The sequence below is a fragment of the Tenrec ecaudatus genome, chromosome 1 (assembly GCF_050624435.1).
Source record: "Tenrec ecaudatus isolate mTenEca1 chromosome 1, mTenEca1.hap1, whole genome shotgun sequence".
NCBI lineage: Eukaryota > Metazoa > Chordata > Mammalia > Afrosoricida > Tenrecidae > Tenrec > Tenrec ecaudatus.
This window is the reverse complement of record NC_134530.1, coordinates 68,519,738-68,540,941: the sequence shown is the minus strand read 5'-3', so window position 1 is coordinate 68,540,941 and position 21,204 is coordinate 68,519,738. Positions and strand designations below refer to the sequence as shown.

At 51.7% G+C, this 21,204-nt stretch overlaps 1 protein-coding gene across 3 annotated transcripts in view; it reads right to left on the bottom strand.

The window, feature by feature from the left end:
- Positions 1 to 12,016, bottom strand: part of KDM4A (lysine demethylase 4A) — a 35,561-nt gene extending 23,545 nt beyond the window's left edge. Inside the window, exons 1-7 of one of the 3 annotated variants that reach the window (XM_075555069.1) lie at positions 11,852 to 12,016; positions 9,400 to 9,572; positions 7,465 to 7,640; positions 4,619 to 4,733; positions 3,034 to 3,227; positions 1,114 to 1,163; positions 107 to 210 (exon numbers count right to left, since the gene is read on the bottom strand). In XM_075555069.1, the coding sequence (XP_075411184.1) occupies positions 107 to 210; positions 1,114 to 1,163; positions 3,034 to 3,227; positions 4,619 to 4,733; positions 7,465 to 7,640; positions 9,400 to 9,537 (777 nt within the window). In that variant the 5' untranslated portion in view covers positions 9,538 to 9,572; positions 11,852 to 12,016. Of the gene's footprint in view, positions 1 to 106; positions 211 to 1,113; positions 1,164 to 3,033; positions 3,228 to 4,618; positions 4,734 to 7,464; positions 7,641 to 9,399; positions 9,573 to 11,617; positions 11,698 to 11,851 lie in introns of those variants that run through there. The other 2 variants (XM_075555087.1, XM_075555078.1) reach the window with 2 other exon arrangements.
- Between the last annotated feature and the right edge of the window lie 9,188 nt (positions 12,017 to 21,204).

Genomic DNA, 21,204 nt, shown 5'->3' with positions numbered 1-21,204 from the left:
TACAGAGTAAAAGAAAACCAAGATAGCAACAATAAGAATTCCCTGCAGAACAGAGCAGTGCCTCAGCAGTGGTTTCTGGGTGAGCCCGTGCATACAGCCGGCTCACCTTGTCAAAGGGAATCCCGTACTTCTTCAGCATTAAAGGAGAAATCAGGGTCATCTTATGCCTGAGGAAAGCCTCGCAGCTCTGAGCGCTTCCTGGGAAAAAGCCTGTTTAAGTGAAAACGTACCTCAGTTAGTGCTCCACAGTGCAGTGGCCCCGTCACTGCAAACCTGGATGGAGGTCTCCCCCGACAAGGAGGAAGGACCACCATGTGATGTTCAAGGACCATTCCCGCCTCGAGCCAATGCTAAGAGTTGGGCTATATCCCCCGGGAACCAAATTCTGTTAGGATGAAATTTACCCAAGCTGCCTGTCCTTACATTCAGGCGCTTTCTCCACTCCCCACATGTACACCCAAGCCCACCCGACGCTCTTAGAATAGGCTCTCTGCAGGTACAAACTACCTGGCCCAAGTCCACTTACAGGAACCATGCCTTAACATCGTTCAATTCTGACTCTGACGTTTGTGTCTGGGGGAGCAAAAACCAGACTCAATTCAACCAAGACACTTGCCCCTGGTCCAAACAAACTTGTGCCCAACACACAGCGACGACCAGACAGGAGAGGGGGAAGCAACCGGGTCGGTCTCAGGACAAAGCAACAGAAAGGTTCCCATTTCAACCAGACTTGAGAAGCCACCTGCCACCCACAGATGGCGTGAACACCCGCTATCTTCCCAGCATTCAGAAGGAGCCCGCATTCAGGGAGCCAGCCAGGGGAAGGCTTGCTGTCGGTGGTGGAGGAAAGCCCTTGTCCCCCGAGAGCATCTTCCTGCGGCTTGCCTTCTCCTTCCACCACTCTCTCCCAAAAGACACACCCTTGACGAGCATCCCAAACAGTCCATCCCAAAGGGACCACAAGCACAGGCAGAGGTGAGGGTGGGCAGCGCCACGTGGGTGGCAGCAGGGCTACACCACTCGAGCCCGAGTGCCTGGGGAAAGACACAGGGCCACCTGTGAGAGCTCAGCGTACAGCACGAGAATTGGGCCCACAAGCAGAGAAGACAGTACCTTTGGCAAGGCGCTCCAACCGCTTCCCATGCTCGGGGGGAACAGAGTACCTGCAAGCACAGATTGGGCGGTCTGAGCAGAGCGGGCACAGGCGTGCACCCACTCTCAAAACAAGAAGAGGTGCCAGAGAGTTCAGTGTTCCCCACAGACATGAGGAGGAAGTCTGGTGAGGTGCTATGGGAGATGTTTGGGCAGAGCAGTGAGAAGCCTAACTGCCTTTAATTTGTGTATTTTAGAGTCCCTCAACAAGCCATTTATGGAACATCCACCAGCAGCCTAGGTTGATGGTAGTTTGTTTAGGGCTTGCACTAGCATTTCTATAAAATTGAAGAGGACGGCATTACAAAACTCACTATGTGTAACTTGCTCCCGGCACTGCTGAGAGAACGCACCAAGGCAGGGTGAGGGAATAGGGGAACAAAAGGGAGTCGGGGTGAGCTGTTTAAGAACGCTTCCCCCTCCTGAACCACCAGCCACTCCATGCGATGCCTAGACCCCATAGAACTGCTCGTCCTACTAAGAAAACACAAATTTGAAAGACTCGGATTACACGTTTGCAAAGCTATTAAAACTTCACACCTCGAAACTCACAGTATCTCTAACTTGACCTTTACATCTACTCCAAAGATCACTCCCCAATAAGAACAAAGAATTTTCCATCACAAACAGCGCCACCATGGTGGGGGCGGGGCCGCAAGAGGAGAGTTCAGGGAAATGCTTGCCGCCTAAAAGAACTGGGGGCCCCCCCGGCAAGCTGGCAGATGTGCGGAGGTCCCATTTCAGGGGCCGGCCTGGAAGGGGACACCGGAGAATGAGGAAGCCTGCTCAAGCTGAGGGTGGGAATTCAATTTCAGGGAATGTGGGGGCAGACACTGGTGAAGGCATAGACAGGGCCGAGCCGTCTAGCCCTCTCCGGTAGCCGGTCTCACAGGGCCTTCCCCGTCCAAGAGGGACTGCCCTAGGAGCGGCATTTGAAGGCAGGGCAGTTTCTGCAACTCCCCACAGCCGGTTGGATAGTCCCTAAACCACCGTGCACTCTCCTCGAACCCTGCCCCCCCACCCTAAATCTTTGTCCTCAGCCCCCTTGGCTTGGTGCTGCCTTTCCGCCATGTACCAAAGAGGTGCCTCCCTGCCCCCAAATCCAACCCGTCCATGCGCCCTGTTTTCAGTCTCAGCTCTGCTGCCACGACCCCTCCCTGCCCCCTCAGCCCAGCCCTCCCCTCTGGGTCTGGAGCACCCGCCTGTTCTCACAGCGGGCTGTCCTGCGCTCACACTTGCTACTGTCTGTCTCCTGGGCTACGCCGCCTGCTGGTCTCAGCAGATCACAGTGGCAACTAAGACAGAAGAGAGGGGAGAGCAAATCGGGGTTCCCCACGCCCCGCACCATGCTGGAGAGCGAGGCAGATGCTGGGCAAACAAACAGGACCACTGCCCCAAGGAAGAGAAAGGCATTTGCCATCTGACCCTGGCCCTGATAGGTGGCCTCTAAGAAATGTCGGCGGCCTGTTCCCAGAGAGAAAGCAGGAGCCGCAGGGACTTGCCCCTGGGCTCTCAGGACCTCGGCCTCCTCCTCTCGTCTTCTCACACTGAGGCAGTCCACCTTGGGCTGTCACGGCACGCGTGCTGACCCACCAGGCGTGCCCCTGGGAGGACTCCCGGCCTCAGCAACTTTAGGGGCTCCTCTACGCTGTCCTGCAGGTGGCTAGGGGTCAAGGGGCTCGATGGCAGTAGGCAGAGTTAACGGGTGGCCCTGCTACTCAAAAGCAGAACTGGGCACTAGAGCACCAGCTGCATTTTCTCGAGTGAGAGGTGGGAGAGAAGAGGGCCAGGCCCCTAGCCGAAGGGGCACCGAAACAGGTCTCTAGGGGACGGCCCTGCCCATTGAAAGACAGGCCCGGGGCCAAGGCTGGCCGGCCTCACCAGGACTTGGGCTCTCCGAAGTGCAGGTAGTTGATGCTGTAGAGGTCCATGTCCTCCGTGTGCCAGGCGAAGGATGTCTTCCACATGCCGAAGTACAGGTAGGGGGTGTTCACGCCCTCGATGGTGATGCCGCTCTCCTTCTCCACCAGGTCCAGGATGGTTCGCAGCCGGCCGATGTTCCACTCGTCCACGTGCTACAAGGGAAATGACAGGCCATGGCAGGTGACGTTGGGATACGAACAGAGGCGCTGGGCCTGTGAGTCCGAGCCGGGCGCAGGGCAGCAGTGACTTCTGGGAAGCGGAGGAATCCTGCTCAGCACCCTGGGCACAGGGACCGCAGCCACTCCCGCCCTGTCCACAGCCACCACAGGACCAGAGAGCATTCGCTCTCCAAAGGGCAAGGGCCACTTGGTGGGCTGTACCAGATAGGAGAGATGCTCAGGTCTCGACAGTGCCTGTTCTAGACGCCAGGAGGAACTTTTTGAATTGAAGAAATTTAAATCAACACAGGCAAACAGTCTTGCACTACGAAAATTGAGAAACAGACCGCTTATCTATACTAATTATGCGGCTTTGCTGGCCACCAGTTAACTCTGCCCACTGGTCAGTGGCATTTACAGTCCATTTTCTTGAGTTATGAAGGACACTGAGTAATGTGCCACATTTCTGGTGGCACACTGGGTTATGCATTAGATGGCTTGGCACAAGGTCAGCAGTTCACTATCACTTTGAGGGAGAAAGATGAGGCTTACACTCTTCCCACAAAGACTTCGGGTCTCAGACCCCCTCCCCTCCCCTCCCCTGGCAGGTCTATGGTCTCCTAGAGGGCAGAACTATGAGGTGGAGTGGACCGGGTGGCCGCGGCTTTGGCTTGGGAGGTTTGTCGTTTGTAACCGTCCCACTGAGATCCTGAGAGCATCCTCTTGCCATTCATCCGCCAATTTACTTCCAGAAACCTGGAATGCACATTTAATGCCTTCCTCCCCATTACTTACAAGAACATGAAAATTCATCTGAGGACTCATTCCTGAAAGGACCTGGAGATGTCTACTCACCCCAAGGCAGTCAGTCCCAAATAGTCCCTCCCCTCTTTTGCCACTTCTAAGACAACTCCTTTAGCCAAAAGGTACGGTGCATTCCAAAGCAATGCAATGCTTAAAAATAGCTTTTGTTACAAAATCTTGAGGGATTCTGAAACTCTCAATCTGTTCCTCTTCTTAAGTCGGTTCCCTTTCATGAGATTAGTCAGTGCAGAAACCACATGGCCTCTCCCCCCAGCATTTCATTTTCCATGGAGCCCACCCTCTCAAGAACTCAGCAGCGGCCACCCACAGAGTATGCGAACCGCCCCTGGGAAGAACACCACATCGTTCAACTAGCATGCAGAGTGGGCGGAAGAGAATTCTGTTACATGTAAAAATACCCACAATCAGGGAACAGAGAGCGGTCTATCAGCTGCTGGTGGTGGATCATTCAATTGTTCGTCCACACATTCCCAGTTTTTAGGAGCCTACTATGTGCTGGGCTTTAGAAAGCTGGTTTTCCCGAGCAGGATGCTGTCCGGAGGGCTCCTGGGGGGTCTCACCTTTTCATAAAGGGTCCCATTCACATCCGCTCCATAGATTGGGGGATTAAATGTGAGGTTTTTCCAGTATTTCCGCTCAAGCTCTTCAAACTCACTGTAGCGTGGGGTGCAGTACCTTTCAAAAAGAAAAAATAAAAGTGTGAGCCACCAAGAGGGGACTAGATATTCAAGACACACTGGCAGTGTTAAGACACTATCATTCCACAGCAAAACTCACCTAGGTTTGACTTGCTGCCTGAGACCTACTTAAGGCACTGAAAAGCAAAGATGTGACTCTAAGCCTCAAGCCACGGTGTTTTCAATGGCCCCGTGCATGAGAGTTGGACAGAGTGAGGCAGGCGCAAGCAGAGCAATGCTTGTGAATGGTGATGGCGCAGCCTACAGCCGGCTCCCTCTCTCAGCGCCCCCGGCAGTGAAGCTGCCTAGCGACTCCGTGGGTTCCCGAGAGTGTGACTGCAAGTGCAGACGGCAGCCCGGCTGTAAGCACTGCACCCCAAGGCTCCTCCTGCCCTAAATCGGCCCAATGTTTGAACGGTGGTGCTGGTGGAGAGCACGGAAAGTACCGTAGACGGCCAGAAGAACAAACAGTTCGACTCGGACTGTGCAGTCTGGCCAGAATGCTCCATGCTCCTTAAAGACAAAGACGCGTTGTCAGGAGAGCCCGAGTCCTGGAGAAGAAGAGCCAGGGCCAGCCTAGAGAGGAAGGCCTCAGCAGGACGGACTGAGGCTGGTGCACGCCCAGGCGGCGTTTCATCCTGTTGTTCCGATCCTTGGGTTGGAACCTACTCAACGGCATCTAGCAGCAACTAGCTACCTAAACAAGCCCCCGATATCCCTCCCCGGACTCTGGCCTGAGGACATTGATGGGCCCTCAGAGATCAACTCATCTTCCGTAAGAAATGTCATATCTTAAACTTGCTAAAGCAAAACAAACAAACCTCGCTGTTACATTAAGTCTATGCAGAGACTGCAACTGCTCACAGAGTAGAAAGCCCAGTCTTTCTTCTGCAGCGCTGCTGTGGATCTCAACCCACCATGTAAGGCACTACACTACCTGGTCTCTCTAAAGAGAGTACTTAAGCCACTCTGCTAGATTCAGGAGTTGGACAATAAGTGAGCAACAAGAACCACGGACCCCCTACAATATCCACCAAACCAGACACAAACCCACTGCCATGGGGTCCACTCTGGCTCGTAGTGACCCCATAGGGCGGAGGGGAGCTGCCTCAGTGGGTTTCCAAGACTCCTGCGAGTCTCTACCAGAGAAGAAAGCCTCATCTTACGCCCAACAGCTGACGGTGTGGTTAGCAACACACTACGGAAGCCCTACGACATCCCAAGCCAGCCAGCACGCAAGAAGCTGAGGCTGCCTCCACAGGGGCTCGTTTCCAAGTTCAACTTCATGCCAGCACCCTATGCCCGTGGCTAACACGCAACAGGTAATTCGGCCTGAAGATATGCAATATCCCTCAAAGTAGAAAAGCACATCTGTACGGATCAAATGCGGCATTTGAGAACTCTAAATTACATCAAGATGAAAAAAATGCAGACAACGCCCATGTCCAACTGACCTGCTTTATACATCTGGATTTGTAACCAGACACTGGGTTTATTAAGGTTGGTAGGAAATGCAGAGAGTAATCATGGACAGGAATATTACAACTCAGAGAGCAGGGACAAGACACAGCGCGGGTAGATTTTAAAGGAAAAGAGGGATCTTGAGAGAAGGCAAAAGCTAGTGTATGCTGATAAGAGGAGCAGGCAAGCAGGGGGGCCCAGGGCTGTGCTAAGAACCCCAAGGGAGAAACAGAAACTGACAGACAGATGCACAAGCAGAAGACGCAGCTAGAAGGGCGGCACTGTGCTTCATGGACGGGCCCGCCTGCCTGCGCTTTCCCATGAACTCTCAGGCTGGACAGCAGGGAGGCCAGCAATACACATCTCTCAGAGAGCTGGTTATCAGTCAAAGGAGATGTTGACCGGAATGGTGGTTAAGTCAGCAGGACAGCAAGCACAGACCAACAATGCAAAAGGCAAAGACCGGATGAGAGAGGTGACCCAGCCCCGGGTGGGAAGACCGGCAGGCTGGGCTCACTAAGGGCAAGGGCCAGGGCAGAACTTGCCAGAAAGGCTAAGGAAGATCCAGACATGCACAGACCAAAAAGGCTCCGGCAAGCTGCAAGGGGGAAGGGCAGCAGCCACGGGGCAACTCAAGAAAGAGTAACCTAAGGAAGAAGGTTCCAGAAAGGGACCAAGATGAGCCCGCAGAGCGGGGTAAAGGAAACGTGAAACTCATTCTATGTGCATCTGTGTGAGGGCAAAGGAGTGAAATATTACAAGTGGCAGAGAAAGGCAGGGGGACTCCACAGGCCTGCACAGAGGAGGTGTCTAAGGCAATGGAGGGCGGGCTGTATGAAGGAGCAGCACCCGTTTGGACATGCACTTTGTTAACACACAAACGGAACAGCATCCAACTGGGTCCTGAGGCATCTGCGTACAATTAAAGACAGCAGGGTTCCGTGAGACACGATCAACTGAAAGCGTGGCCACGGGCCATCGACAGGTATGGACACAGCTGGCCCTCTGAGGCAGTGCCTCACTGTCTCCTCAGCCCATCAGCCACCTTCCAAAAACAATCTTCCTTTGGACAGAAAAGCAAAGGCGTAACGTTACATTGAGAGCGTGAACAGTCTGGACTGTGCCCGTGCTGACAGAAAGAAGTGCTCCCATAAAAAGACAAAGGGAAGAGTGCAGAACTGGGGACACTTTCTTCAGGATGGTCGCAGCTGTGACAGCTGGCTCCCAGATGCGCTGCTGGGTAAAGAGAGTGCCATGTTTTCACTCACTTATCGCTGTTGGCGATCTTGCGGAATTCTCGAACACTCATGGCCTTCTTCTGTATGTTGTACTGAGTAAAGAGGCCAGACTGCCCCGTTACCAGTTGCTGGATGGGGGCGGGAATGACCAGGTCATCAATGTCATCGTAGGAGGCTCTTGGCTTCCACTCCTTTGGAGGAACCACCTGTAGGCACGTAAGGGACAAACAGAGCCATCAGAAACCTGCAAGGTGCCCGACAAGTGTGTCAGCTGCCACCCAACCTGCCAGGCAAGTTTTCTAGAAGTTCAATCACACTGCGAGGACGGCACTAATCCCGGTGCCATCTGGCCACTAACGATGACCTATGGTAACACTTACTTCTCAAGCCTCAGTACACTCACCTGGCCAGCAAATAAGGAAGCTAAAAAGCTGATACTCTCCCAACCTAACTGCGGGAATCTTGTTTTGTTGTTTTTTTAATTGACTTAGCGCTGCTTTCTTTTAGAGTTGGGAGTGACATTTCACAATGTCAACCTTCTGATGGTGTTGTGGGTTACAAGTTGGGCTGCAAACCAAAAGGTTGGTGATTCTAAGCCACCAGCTGCCATTCCGGAGAAAGACAAAGCTTTCTACATTCACAGAGTTCTGGTCTCGGACACCCATGGGGGCACTTCAACCTGTCCAATGTGGTCTCCATGACTCGTGCCTGGCTTGGTGCCGGTGAGGAAGACCTCGGCTTTCGCCCATGTAAATGTATCATCTATTCACACTATAACAACAGTAAGTTAACAGGATAATCAGCAAGAGAAAAGACGGGGGAAAGAGAAAAGATGAGTTGGGTAATTGAGCTCAGCTACAGGAAGAAGTACATGTGTTTTTTTTTAAAAAGGGAAAAAATGGAATAGCCACTGTCATACCCCATTTTAAGGGGGGAACCCCTCAATGTCTTAAAGGTGTCATTTGTGTGAGTGGACAGGCGTGTGTAAGAAGAGATTACCCTTTCCCCTGTATCTCTCCGAACCGTTCGTGTGTACTGGAATGAATACTTTGGTAGTGACAAAGTCATCGAACACCCTCCCCAAAGAGTGTTACGGGTAGACAACAGCCTCCCCCACCCTCTCCCGCAGTTCTCCTCCTCCTCCTCCTGGAGACTGGCCCGCAGCAGCAGTGCTGACACAGCTGCCAAGACGGGGCCTCAGGGGAGAAGCCAACATCAAGGACTGGTCTGCAGCTTTACAGTCACCGTCCTCGCTTCCTTTAGTGCTCAATCCAAAATATATACAAGGGGCAGAAAGCGTACTCCACAAAAACATACGGTTCAACAGTCCCCTCCTGGTTCAGGAGTCCCCCTGCGTCAACTTTCTTGAGGGACCTTCCAGAAACACACTCATTTTATTTATTTACTTGATCCTGACAGAAATAACAAATTACAAATAGATTTAACTCAGGAGAAAAGATGAACTTCACTCAGGAGACTGAAGAGTCATGTCAGAAACCAAGGACAAATGACAATGGCAAGAACACCTTAGTTGTGACATGGCACACACGGGCCAGTGTTCTCCCCAGGAAGAAAGTTGACATGGAGAGTCAAGTTAGGAGGCGCTCAGAGCCTGGGATCCAGGCAGGAGACTTCAGACGGCCTATGTGCTCCACGAAAGCGATACTTTCTAAACCCACTAGTGCACCCAACTCCACTAGGGGGACTGGACCCCCAAGCACCTGTCCAGAGGACACTGGCCTCTGCCTTCCCTTTTTGAAGCTTCTAAGCAGCTGTCCCGCAACTTAAAAGCAGTGATTCTTCAGATGTTCGCAAATAGAAATTAACTTATGAGCAGGGCTGCCTGCGCTCCTGGCTCTACTGGCCTTTCAGAAAGACCCAGTTCTCCTGGTCTCTACCTAAGAAGCCTTACTCCTGGCTGCTGGCCTTAGAAGCCAGGCTGACCAACCCCCAGCCCACCCTTACCTTGGCCAGCCCAGCCCGATGAGCTCCTTGGGATTCGATGTAAGCAATGTACCGACTGAAGTTCCGGAACTCCTCCATGGTCGGATAAAAGGTCATTATCCGAGCGCTGGGATTCAGGGTTTCTGATTCGCAGGCCATTTTCCCTTTTTGGGGTCACTTGGATCAGACGAAATCTAAAGAAATACAGTAAGAGTTATAAAAAAAAATCTACGAAGCACCCAAATTAAATGCTGGGGGACATCAGTGCTGAAAATGGGAAAAAGGGAAGAGAGAAACCCCAAAGAAAGCAGCAAGACCCCCAACCAGAACCGGCCTATGGGCAGTTACTGAAAGGGAACACCCCTAGAAACAGGTTCCGGCCAACTAAAAGAATCCAATATTGAGGAGCTGGTACCGAGGGCTCAAGCAGAAGGCAAATGTTTTGAGAGTGATGAGGGCAACAAATGTACAAATGTGCTTGACACAATGGATGGATGGACGGATGGTGATGAGCTGTACTCCCATAAAATGATTATTTTTAAAAATCCAATGTATCAAAACTGCATGTATCCAAATCTCATTTACACTGAGACATTGTTTCAGCATAAAAGGAGGAACTATATCCGCTGGTTGGTCCTATCTTGGTCCTATCTAACCACACATCTGCCTTCCCCAACTAGCTTTTTCTTTTCCGGTTACTCTTCAGCCCCACCTTGTTGATCCCTTCTCTGATGACTAACACAAAATGTAACCAAACTTTAAAACCCACCTGCAGGGGGGCCCCTTCATGGAAGAGCTTCTAAGCAGATCCTTAAGAAAAGTTACTTGGTTACAAGTTTACGAAGTATAAGGGTTTGAAAGGGACTTTGATATGAATGGCGTTCACTAGCATTTCTAATACTAAAGTGAACCTGTTCCCACAGCTTAGTCAAAATGTCACTTAGTGAGCAAGACTTCGTGAAGTCAAGCGAGAGCACAGTTTAACTGCACTGTACCCAGAACTCAAAATGGGGGAAATGTAAACAGGTAATAAACTGGTAATGCAGGGCAAACTTCATAACTGACTGCAAAAGATGAAAGAAACACTTTGTTTTGCTTTTTTAGATGAGGCATCCTCTGGTAACCCAGAGACCATCTCAACAGAAAACGGACAAAGTACAGGCTAAACAGTGCCAATCTAGCAGCAAAACCACCGTGCCTTGCCAAGGGTCCAGTGATCTGGGACCCAAAGCCAAGCCAGCCCAGTCCCAAGAGTCCCTCAGCGAGCTCAGAGAGCAGGAAATTGCTCCCAACCTGCTATAAAACTCTAAGACAAAACAAATGAACTATCTCAGAGCGTTCCTGGCCAGCCTCTCTCCCCACACCCGCTGCAAACTTTGCAAGGCAGGTATGCGCCCGTTTTACATAGCAGGAAGTACGACTTCAGACCTGAAATGCTCCCAGTGCCCCTCCCACCAGCAAAGGCTGCCTGCTGCCTATTCGCCACCTGGACTACAATCTTTGCAGGAGCAGATTCGAGTGTGTGGAGGCACCTGAAGTTTATTCCGTTTCTAAGATGTCTTAAAAATAATTGTTTTAACTCTAAAAGTAGATCTCTTCTGTTAATAAAAAGAGAGTGTGTAAGCACAGCCCTGGGGCTTCTCTTGGGTCTAGCAAGGGTCCCACCCAAGAGCACCGGGGGCCTGGGACCCTACCCTGCTCATCTTTTCTGCCACCAATCTAAAACAATGCCCGGCACCGCAGGCGCCCAGACGCTGCTGAATACGTGATCCTTTCACCCTCACCTCTTGCTCAACACCTTCCTTCCACCCAAGCATTCCCTTCCCCCATCTACTCCCTGGGGGGAGCGCCCACAGCCTGACACCTTCCCTCCCGCAGCCAGTAACAAAGCCTGCTGGTTCAGGAGCAGCACCAGCTCGGGAGCTGCGCTGGCCACACATCTCGGCTCTGCTATTCAGTGGCTGTGTGACCTTGGCAATGGGAGTCGCCTGGCCTTCAGTTTCCCCACCCGTAAAATGGGGGACCCCAACCCCCTTGCCCGGCAGGGTGGCTGTGATTAAGCCAGATGATGCAAGCGAGACGCTAAGCCCTAGGCCCGGGACTTAGGCTCCCTAGAAAGGTAGCAGTCGCCATCAACAGTTCGCGCCCCCGCCCCTCCCCCCGCGGCCGCCCCCGCCCCCGCGAGCGTCTCTCCCAGGGCTACTCCCCCCTCCCCACGCGCAAGGTCCTCCAGCCTCACCAAAGACACGTCCGGCCCCTCCCGGCCCCGCCGTTTGGGCGAGTGAGGCCGGAGCGCAGGAAGCAGAAAATAAGTCCCGGCAAACCCGCCCCTCCCCGACGCCCATTGGCCAAGAGAGATTAGAAAGGGCCAATCTCGGGAGCCATCCTGGGAGCTCCTGTCCCCCATTGACCGAGAACCGTGTCAATCACTCAGCGTTGCCAGGGCCCACGCCCCTCCCCCACCGGGGCTCACCGTCACGCCTACTGCGGGATCGCCAACTCCCGCGGCTCGTCCTAAAGCCCACCGCCCGGCAGGCCCAAGGTCCAACTTTGACCGTCACCGCCAGCCGGTCCTACCGTTGGGGCTTCTTTCTCTCCAGCCGGCGGAGAAGGCAGCTCCGCCTCCTCTGGGGTCGGCCTCTGCGCAGCCGCGCAGCTCCCCCGGAGAGGACCAATCCGAGGGCCTCTCTGAAACCTCAAGCCACCAATCAACGCGCTCGGCACCCGCCTCAAAGCCCGGGATCATCTCCGGCTCGGCCTATGGGCGCCGGCTCGGGCTGTTGCCAGGGGGAAGCGCTGTGCCGCGGGAGACCCAGCCGCGCAGCCCCGCGGCTGAACTGCGAAGTGGGCCAATCATCGCCAAGCTTCTGCCCATCCATAACTAATCCGCATTGAAAGAAACGAGTTCTTAGAAATGGGATGGCCCGGGTAGGTGGGTAGTTGATTGTTTTGAGCGAAGGGTGGGGCAAAGTCTTTAGGGAGTGAACTGGACCCTTGCCTGATGTCCAAGTGTGATAAGGACTAGTAAGGGCTGCTACCGAAGGCAGGGCCTTACTAACTGAGCGATCAACTTGTCTGCCCGGGTCTGTCTTGGTTTCCTGGGGACCCCCTGACTCCCCAGCACACTTGGACGGTTGGTCACCCTACTTCCTGGGGGCAATTAGGAACCATTCCTGAAGGTGGGCGCCCTGCAGGCCATTAGAACAGGCCCTAAGGGTAAGTAGTGTCCTTGGAGTAATTAGCAGCAGGTCCTCAGTGAACGGGAACTGGGGGGGGGGGGGGGTCATTAGGAGCAGCTCTTGGGAAGGGGGATCCTGGGAGTTCTAATAACTCTAATAGGTACTTCTGGAGGGTGAGGGGTGCCTAGAAGTCATTAGGAACAGTTCCTGAGGGGTCCTGAGCCCCTTAAGGGGATTCTTGATCGCCAAGATTGGTTACAATGGAGGCATTCACCCTCCTGGGTCAAATAAGAAAATAGAATACGCTCCCCAACCAGTGTCATCAAGTCACAGACTACACAATGACCGATGGGTGAGCAGTGGTGTCCTCCCATGGAAATGCTCCCAGTCAGACAGGTGTTCAAGCCAGGTGGCTCCTCTAAGCCTGGATTTCCCATCAATAAAATGGAAAAATAATACGTACCTTGCAGAGCTGTAATGCAAGGGAGTGCCTGTCGGGTGGGCAATCACAATGATTATAAGGTCTTCCTTATACATAGTTAGGTAATAGATGGTAATAGTCTGTGCTGAGTAGCTCACAAAATTGTTGAGAGTCGAACTTAGGGCATATAAAATGAGGGAAATCGCCCCAAATGACACAGTAGAATTGATCTGTTCCTTCCTTGCTGCGGGACCTGGCTACAAGTGGACAGTTGCCAGCACTGCTGCTACTGTTGCATGAACTTGATCTTGCTACATTTGCCACTTCCGCCAAGAGAGGATCTTCCAAGGTCTCTGCTACTTTGTAGCACTAATTTCCAACCATGCACATGATAAGTAGAACTAATTTCCAACCGAGCTCAGCTCATGATAGGTAGAGCTAGATCAACTTCTCTTGGCTTCTTCTCCCTCCCCAACCCCCCCCACCACCACCACCCTGTTTCATTTCTCTGACGAGATTAATCTCCATTTCCTTTTTAGGCTCATCTTTCTCTTCGCACCCCTTAATGGATGACATTGGCGTCAAAATCATGGTTACCTTTGAATAGGGACAGACACAGGTGGAGGGACACAGGAATGGCTTGATCCAGATGGGAGTTGTTATCCTGGTGTGGTCACCTTGTAAATTTTAATTGAGTTGTATGTGTATATATTGTATTTAACAGTTGCTGTGCAAAGCATACCTTCATTTAGGAAAAAAAAGAACATATTTTCTTTTTTTTTTTAGAACATTTTCTTATCTCTCATTTCACAAGCTCTCCTTGGGTGCTTCTGACTCAACAACTTGCTGGCCTTTTGAGGGCAAGTTATGTACTTTATTCCTCTGTTTTCTCCCAACTGACATTGAAGTTGGATCCAAGCAAGATGAAATCTTTGACAACCTCAGTCTTTTCTCTGTTTATCATGAAGTGACCCATTTGTCCAATCCTGAGGGTTGGGATTCTCTTTACTCTGAGTTGTAATCCATACCGAGAGCTGTGGTCCTTGGTCGATCTCCATCGGCAAGTGCTTCCAGGCCTCCCAATTTTCCGCAAACAGGGTCGTGTCATCTGTATATTTTTGGTTGTTGATCAATCTTCCTTCAATCCTGAAATATTCTTTCATATACTCCAGCTTCCCTAGTTACTTGCTCAGCATGCAGATGGAACAAGTATGGTGAGAGGATACATATCTTTCCTGATTAAGCCACGCCGTAGTCCCTTGTTGTTTGCACAAAGGCCTCTTGATCTGTGTACAATAAACTGTTCCGGAATTCTCTTCTCAAGGCTATCGGTAGTTTGTGTTGGTCCACACAGTCGACTGCCTTTGACGTAGTCAATAAAACCCAAGTAAACATCTTTCTGGTGTTCTCTGCTTTGAGCCAAGATCCATCAGACATCAGCAATGATATCCCTTGTTCCACATCCTCTTTTGAATCTGGTCTGAATTTCTGGCAGCTCCCTGTCAGTGGACTGTCGCAGTCATTAGTGGATGAGCTCCGACAACGTTTTACTTGCGTGTGATATTAATGATACTGTTCTATAACTTGTATATTCGTTGGGTCACGTTTCCTTGGAATGGGCACAAACGTGGATCTCTTACAGTCAGTTGGCCAAGCAGCTGTCTTCCAGATGCCCTGGCACAGACGAGTGAGCGCTTCCAGTGCGTCATCCGCTTGCAGAAACATTTCATTGGTGTTCCATCACCTCCTGGAGCCGTTGTTTGGCTCATGGCGTCAGTACAGTTTGACTCCTTCAGCGCCATTGCTTCCTGCTCATGGGCTACTTCCTGAGATGATTGGATGTTGACTAGCTCTTTGGGGGACGGTGACACTGTGTATCTTTCCATCTTCTTTTAATGCTTCCTGCATCAAAATGACTACAACTGGACCAATGGGGCACATCATGAGAAATGGAGAAAGGACGGAAGTTGTCAAGGACTTCATCTTGCTTGACGCCACCGTCACTCCTCATGGATCGAGGAACATATTGCAGTGGGTAAATCGGCGGCTGCACCTTTTGAATGTGTTAGAAAAGCAAAGGTGTTACTTGGAGAAGTAAAGTAAAGCGGCCCTAAACCGTGGTGTGTTCAGCGGCCTCATGTGCATGTGAAAGGTGGGCACTGAGCAGGGAAGACCAAAGAAAAATCAATGTGTTTGAATTACGGTGCTGGCGAAGAATGCCAAAGTCCCATAGACTGCCAGAAGAACTCTCAGAAGAAATACAGCCAGAATGCTCCTTCAAAACCAGGATGGCGGACTCCGTCTCACCTACTTTGGACCTGTTGTCAGGAGAGATCACTTCCCGTTAAAGGACAGCAGGCTTGGTAAAGTCGAGGGGCACACCAATGAGGACGGCCTAGACATGGTGGAGTGACACCGTAGCTACAACAATGGCTCAAACAGAACAAAGATGGTCACCCGGCAGTGTTTTATTATTTTTTTTACATAGTCACTCTGAGTGGGAACCTAACAACCACAGCAACAGAATAAAATGAGTCCCTCCCTGTCTTGGTTGGTGAGAATTCAGTGAGCTGGGACAAGTCAAGCCCCGTAGTCAGTCAGCTCTCAGTAAATAGTTGTGCTGATGGAAGAGGATGACGATGGTGGTGGCGGCGGCAGTGACACAAAGCACTTGGCATGCAACCTGCAATAAGAGCCAAGGACACGTCCACTCTTAGGCGTCCAGCATTTGTGCATACAGATGACACTCGGTCTGGTCTGTGCCCTGGCATGATCTCTCTCCACTCCCCCCCCCTTAATCGGAGATCCTTAGATCCTGTGATCTTTGATCTCCTCCCCCTGGGATGTCCTACACAGTGCCTTAAAGCCCCAAAAAAGAACTTGTCCCCCAAACTAGCCCCCCCCCGGGTTTCCTGTCTCAGTGTGTGTGGGGAGCATCCATCCAGCTGTCACCTAAACCCCAAACCAGCGTGCAGCACCTGGAGTCAGTCAAGGGCACGCATCTGTTCACACGCCTGCCTTCTCAAGGAGACAACAATCTCTCCGGAGGAGCACCTCTGCCTTGTTGGCACTGCCGTTTAGAAACAAACATATTCCATGCCAGAAGTCGATCAGCCTGCCCACAGGGGTTTAAATAAACACAAAGTTCCTTTTCTTATTCGCAAGAAGTCCGAAGGTGGGCATTGTCTGGCATTGGCTCCGTGCTCCAGAAAGCCACCAGACATGCCGCCCTTTCTTTCTCTCTCCGTCATTGACTCCTGTGTGTCATCGCATGCTTGTAGGTCCAAGGCTGCACCTCCACACACTGTCCTCGGTCACAGGGGGGGGGGGGGCGGGGGAAAGTGTCATGGGACAAATCAACAGCACCTTCCTTGTATCAGAAAAGCAAAAAGATGCCCAGAGTCTGCCTGCCTGCCAGCAGTGGAAGCAAGCAGACCCTCGTGACCGCCCCCCCTCCCATGGTGCTTGCCAGCCAGGGAGGAAGTCGGATGCTGAGCAGGTGCACCCGCCAAGCAATAAATAAACCTGCAAAGGCTGTGCTTGCTCCGAGAAAAGGATAGGAGAGAGCAGCTTTGGAAGTGATTTGCCAGTGACAGCAGCAAAATTTGGACCTCAAAACCTGCCAGAAAGTTTATATCCTATGCCTGATCCAGGAATTCCTTCCTAGGTTTTCCCGTCAAGCAGGGCAGTTCTATCCTGTCCTGGAGGGTCACTATGAGTCAGAATCTATTCTGTGACAATGAGTTTGATTTTGTTTGTTCTTTTTGGCTGAAGCATAATTGGCATAGTATAAAGTTTGCCTAAGTGAACAATTTGATGATTTAAAAAAATCATTTTATCAGGGGCTCTGACAACTTTTATATCAATCCATACATCAGTTGTAGATGTAGGAATGGGTTTGGGGCTTACACTAAATCCTAGCTCCAATGGAAGAACATTAAGCCCTCAGGAAGGGAACACAGAAGATAGGGAAGTGTGGTGAAGAAATTAGATGGTCCCCAGCTAGCAGGTAAAATAGCACCTGGGGTCTTTAGGATTTGTTTCCAAATAAGTGACCATAAGTGAGAAGACAACTAAGTTCACATGGAAGCACACCAACATCAGTGACAAAGGATTGTAAAGCATATAATCCAAAGTCGAAGGAGGGATCAGTATCAGAGCCTAGGTTGTGAGAATCTGGTAGGCAGAAGGCTGTGGCTGACAGTGGAAGCCCCAGATACATTTGTGAGATCTACAGAGCAAATAAGCCTGTGGTGATTTCCCTCTATCCATAATACAGAGATGGGAATAAACTGGTGACCAAACAGCATTGGAGAGATGACTGTGGAAGATCAAAGTGATAAACCTGACTCGAACAGTTCAGACCTTGTCAGCTGATCCCCCTCTGAGGCACGTTGGGCCTGATCTAGTTTTCAACATCTTCTGTGTTTTCTTGTGGTTTTCATATTGGTGTTTATCTCAGAAGTATTTTGTCGTTGCAGGTAACCGGATGTGACTGAACTGTGGAGCAATACGGCATCTGTATCAGCTCCCAATACAATGGTTCTGGAAAAAAGAAAAAGAGTCTTCTTCCCCGCCATGGGTCGATGACACGTGGCTTCAACAATGGGCTCACACACCCGTGTGGTGAGGGTGGTGTGGGCCCAAGCGAGAGGGCAGGGCCACAGTGAGTGAGACCGGATTTGGGGGGGGGGCACCTGACAACAACAGAATTGTGTGTTTGGGCTGCCGTCTGTGTTGGTGCCACTTTGGAGCTGTTATCAGCAATCCTCGGTGAACATTTACATGCAGTTCTTTGTGTGACTGTATGTCTTCAGTCCTCCTGGGCAGGTAGCTAAGAGAGGCATGGCTGGATGGTGTGCTAAATCTATTTGTATCTTTTTAAGAAACTGCCAAAGTGCTCTCCAAAGCACATTCCCGCCAGCAATCCACGGGGCTCCTCTCTCTCTCCTTGCCAGCATTTGTTGTTGTTTATCTTTCTGATTACAGCATTCTGGCGCTGTGTAACAGTGGCTCTTTGTGGCTTTAATTTGCATTTCTCTATGACTAATGATGTTGAGTATCTTTTCACGTGCTTATTAGCCATTCATATGTCTTCTTTGGTGAAATGGCGATTAAAATCTTTTGTCCCCTTTTTTAATTGGGTTGTTTGTCTTCTTATTATTGAGATGCAAGAGTTCTTTAAATATTCTGGATACATGTCCTGTATCAGATACAGGCTAGGTAAATATTCCTCTCAGTCTGCGGCTTGTCTTCTTATTTTTCTTCACAGCCTTTCAAAGGACAAAAGTTCTTATTTTTTATAAAGTCTAATTTACTTTAAAAAAAAAAAAAACGCCTTCTTATATGAGTTTCCCCTTTAATTCATTGATGTGACCATTTATATAGACCTGCCCTGTCCCCCAGGTTGGATCCTCACCACAGCCTCCTAATGGCCTCTGCCTCCGACCTTGCCCTGCAGTCTTCTCAGCACAGCAACAGCGGCTTAATAGCAGCATCCAGGCCATGGCACGCCTCTGCTTCAGCCCTGCAATGACTTGCCCTCTCCTGCAGGAGAGAAGCCCAAATCCTTCAAAGGGCCCTGGGACGGAAGGAGCTCTGCCCACTCCCACCCCTGGTGGGCCCAGTGCTAAGTGGCCGCCTGTTTAGGTAAAGATGAACCCAAGATAAATAAATAAACAATAAGCAAACAAAGCCCCTGCCAGCCAGTAAAGAGTCAATTCTGACTCAGCCACCAGCCAGGACAGACTAGAGCCGCTCCCTAGGGTTTCCGAAGCTGTTCCTCTTTCTGAGAGAAGCCTGCCTCTCCTCTCCTGCCCTCTGCGCTGCTGCTGGTTTCAGACCGCTGACCAATGAGCCCCCTTTCCAGGTCCCCGGGCCACCTTACCCCTTCCGTCAGGGTCAGGTCAGAGCCCGTGAAAGTGCTCCACCGCTCACTTCCTCAGTAAGCCTTCCCAGACAAACAGCCCCTTCTGTTACCTTTTTATCTATATGTATCCGTCCACTTCTGCCACCTCCCCCTCCTCTTCTTCCTCCATATAGATTTTTTTCCCCAAATGAGCTTTCTTTTTTTTTTTTTCATTTGTTTCTTTTCCCTTGAAAGAAGTACTGACTGCCATCAAGTCAATGCCAACTCCCAGCAACCCCACAGGAGAGGGTAGAACTGCCCGGGTGAGTTTCCAGGCTGTGATTTTATTGGCAGGAGAAAGCCTCGTTTCTCTCCTGCCAAGCGGCTGGTGGCTTTGGACTCTTGACCTAGCGTATCACAACCCAACATGTACCCACTACACCACTAGGGCTGCTTCACTTGAAAAATAGGTTAGCTTTAATTAACACCTCTCAAAACAGCTTAAAAGAATAAAATGGCTTTGTTTTAAAAAACAAAAAGTCCCAGGCAGCATACAGAGCATGAAGCTTGCATGTCCTCTTCTAGAGCAGCAGTTCTCAACCTGAGGGGGGGTGGTGTCGAGAGACCCTTTCAGAGGGGTCACCAAAGACCATATTTCCATCCCCAGGCGGGCCCTCCCACATGCAGATACGCCCACATACGGGGTCACCACAACATGAGGAACTGTACTAAAGGGTCGCGGCATTAGAGCCCTCATTTTTGCATGATGGTAAAGGGGGAATCTCGCTGCCCATGAGCGACTGGTTCTTTGAGATTTGCTTACGAAACAAGTAGATCCTGCAGGCTAATGCAGCAGGCCCATGGTGGGGCTGTCTGTCCACTGTCACACTGCAGGTTCGCTCTCTGAAACAGCCCCCCTTCCTCCTAAGTAACCTCCACTTCTGCCACCTTCCCCCTTCTCCCTCCTCCTCTCCTGCCACCGCTGGGAGGTAAAAAAAACTCTGCAGGAGTCCGGGGCAGAGTGGGTTTCCCCTTAGGCTGCTCACTGCAAGGCCAGCAGGTCGAAACCACCAGCCACTGCTTGGGAGAAAGACGAGGCTTTCCACTCCTGTGTCCCAGCAACCCACAGGGGGCAGTTCCAGGGTCACTGTGAGCCAGAATTGACTCAGGGGCAGTGACCTGTGTGTGTTTCCAGCAATTTAACTGAAAAGTAAAATAAATATATCAAAGTTGTCCACCTATTTCATGTAGATTCCCAATGTGCTCTGTTTTCCAAATCAGCAGGAGCAGGGAAGCAAGGCACCTTACTTCCCTCTTGGGGACACATGTACAAACCCTGTCACCTTCACCTTCCCGCACAGAGCTCCATGCCCCGAGGGCCTGTGGAAGCCCCCAGGGCCACCCCTCCTCCGAGCCGGCCTCTGCCTCCTCCACCCTCCAGGACTTGCTGCTGTGGAGGCCACGCCGCTGCCGCCCCCTCGGTCCCCTTCGGTCCTGCCTGGACAACCTCCGACGTCCACGTGGGAAAGACTGCGCCCTCTGAGTTGTACGAGCCCCAATACAATGGTTAAAAAGGGAAAGAGACAAAAAAGGCAGCTTGTACTGTCTGTCCTGAGCGTGCACGCGTGCACACACACACACGCCCCGCGTACCCGCGCATGTCCCAACCCCTGTGATTCTCTCCTGGCACTGGCAGCCCTCTGGGCTGCGCGGTGCTCATGGCTGGGCCTGGCGTGGGCCAGGGGAAACCTTCTAGAGGCCCCTGGGAGTCCGCGGGTGGCCCTGGGCACAGCACAGCCCGGGCTCCGCATTTACGGACGCTCCCACTAGTCAAGAGGAGCCCTTCTCATCCGTCACCTTCACAGCGGGGGGTGGGGGGGAATGGGCGCACAAGGAGGCCCTCGACACCAAACACAGCCTAGGGCAGGGGAGAACCACCTCTGAAAGCCTGGGCTTCCGCCCAAGAAGGGGCTGGTGGTTTTAAACTGCTGACCCTGCGGTTAGAGAGGCAGCGGCAACCATCAGGCCACCAGGGCGGCTTGGCAAGCAGGTTAAGTCCTTTGAAATGAGCAGTAGCGACGGAGATCTGAGTGAATGAACACACACACACACACACACACACACACGGTGTGCCGAATGAGCAAACAAACAGGAAGGCTGTGTGGATGTACCAAAAAGCCTTTGGCCTTGACCTCTGGGGCAGTGGTATCCCAGGCCCTGGCAGCGGGCATGCGCGGCTGAAACACTTCTCTCCAGGCCATCGGGAGGCTCCATCTGGGCCAAGGGCCTGGCCCCAGCAGGTCAGCAGCATGACCAGTGAGCCCCAAGAACGCTCTGGGGAGCCTGCGCAGCCTGGTTCACTGCGGGGTTTGGCCCAC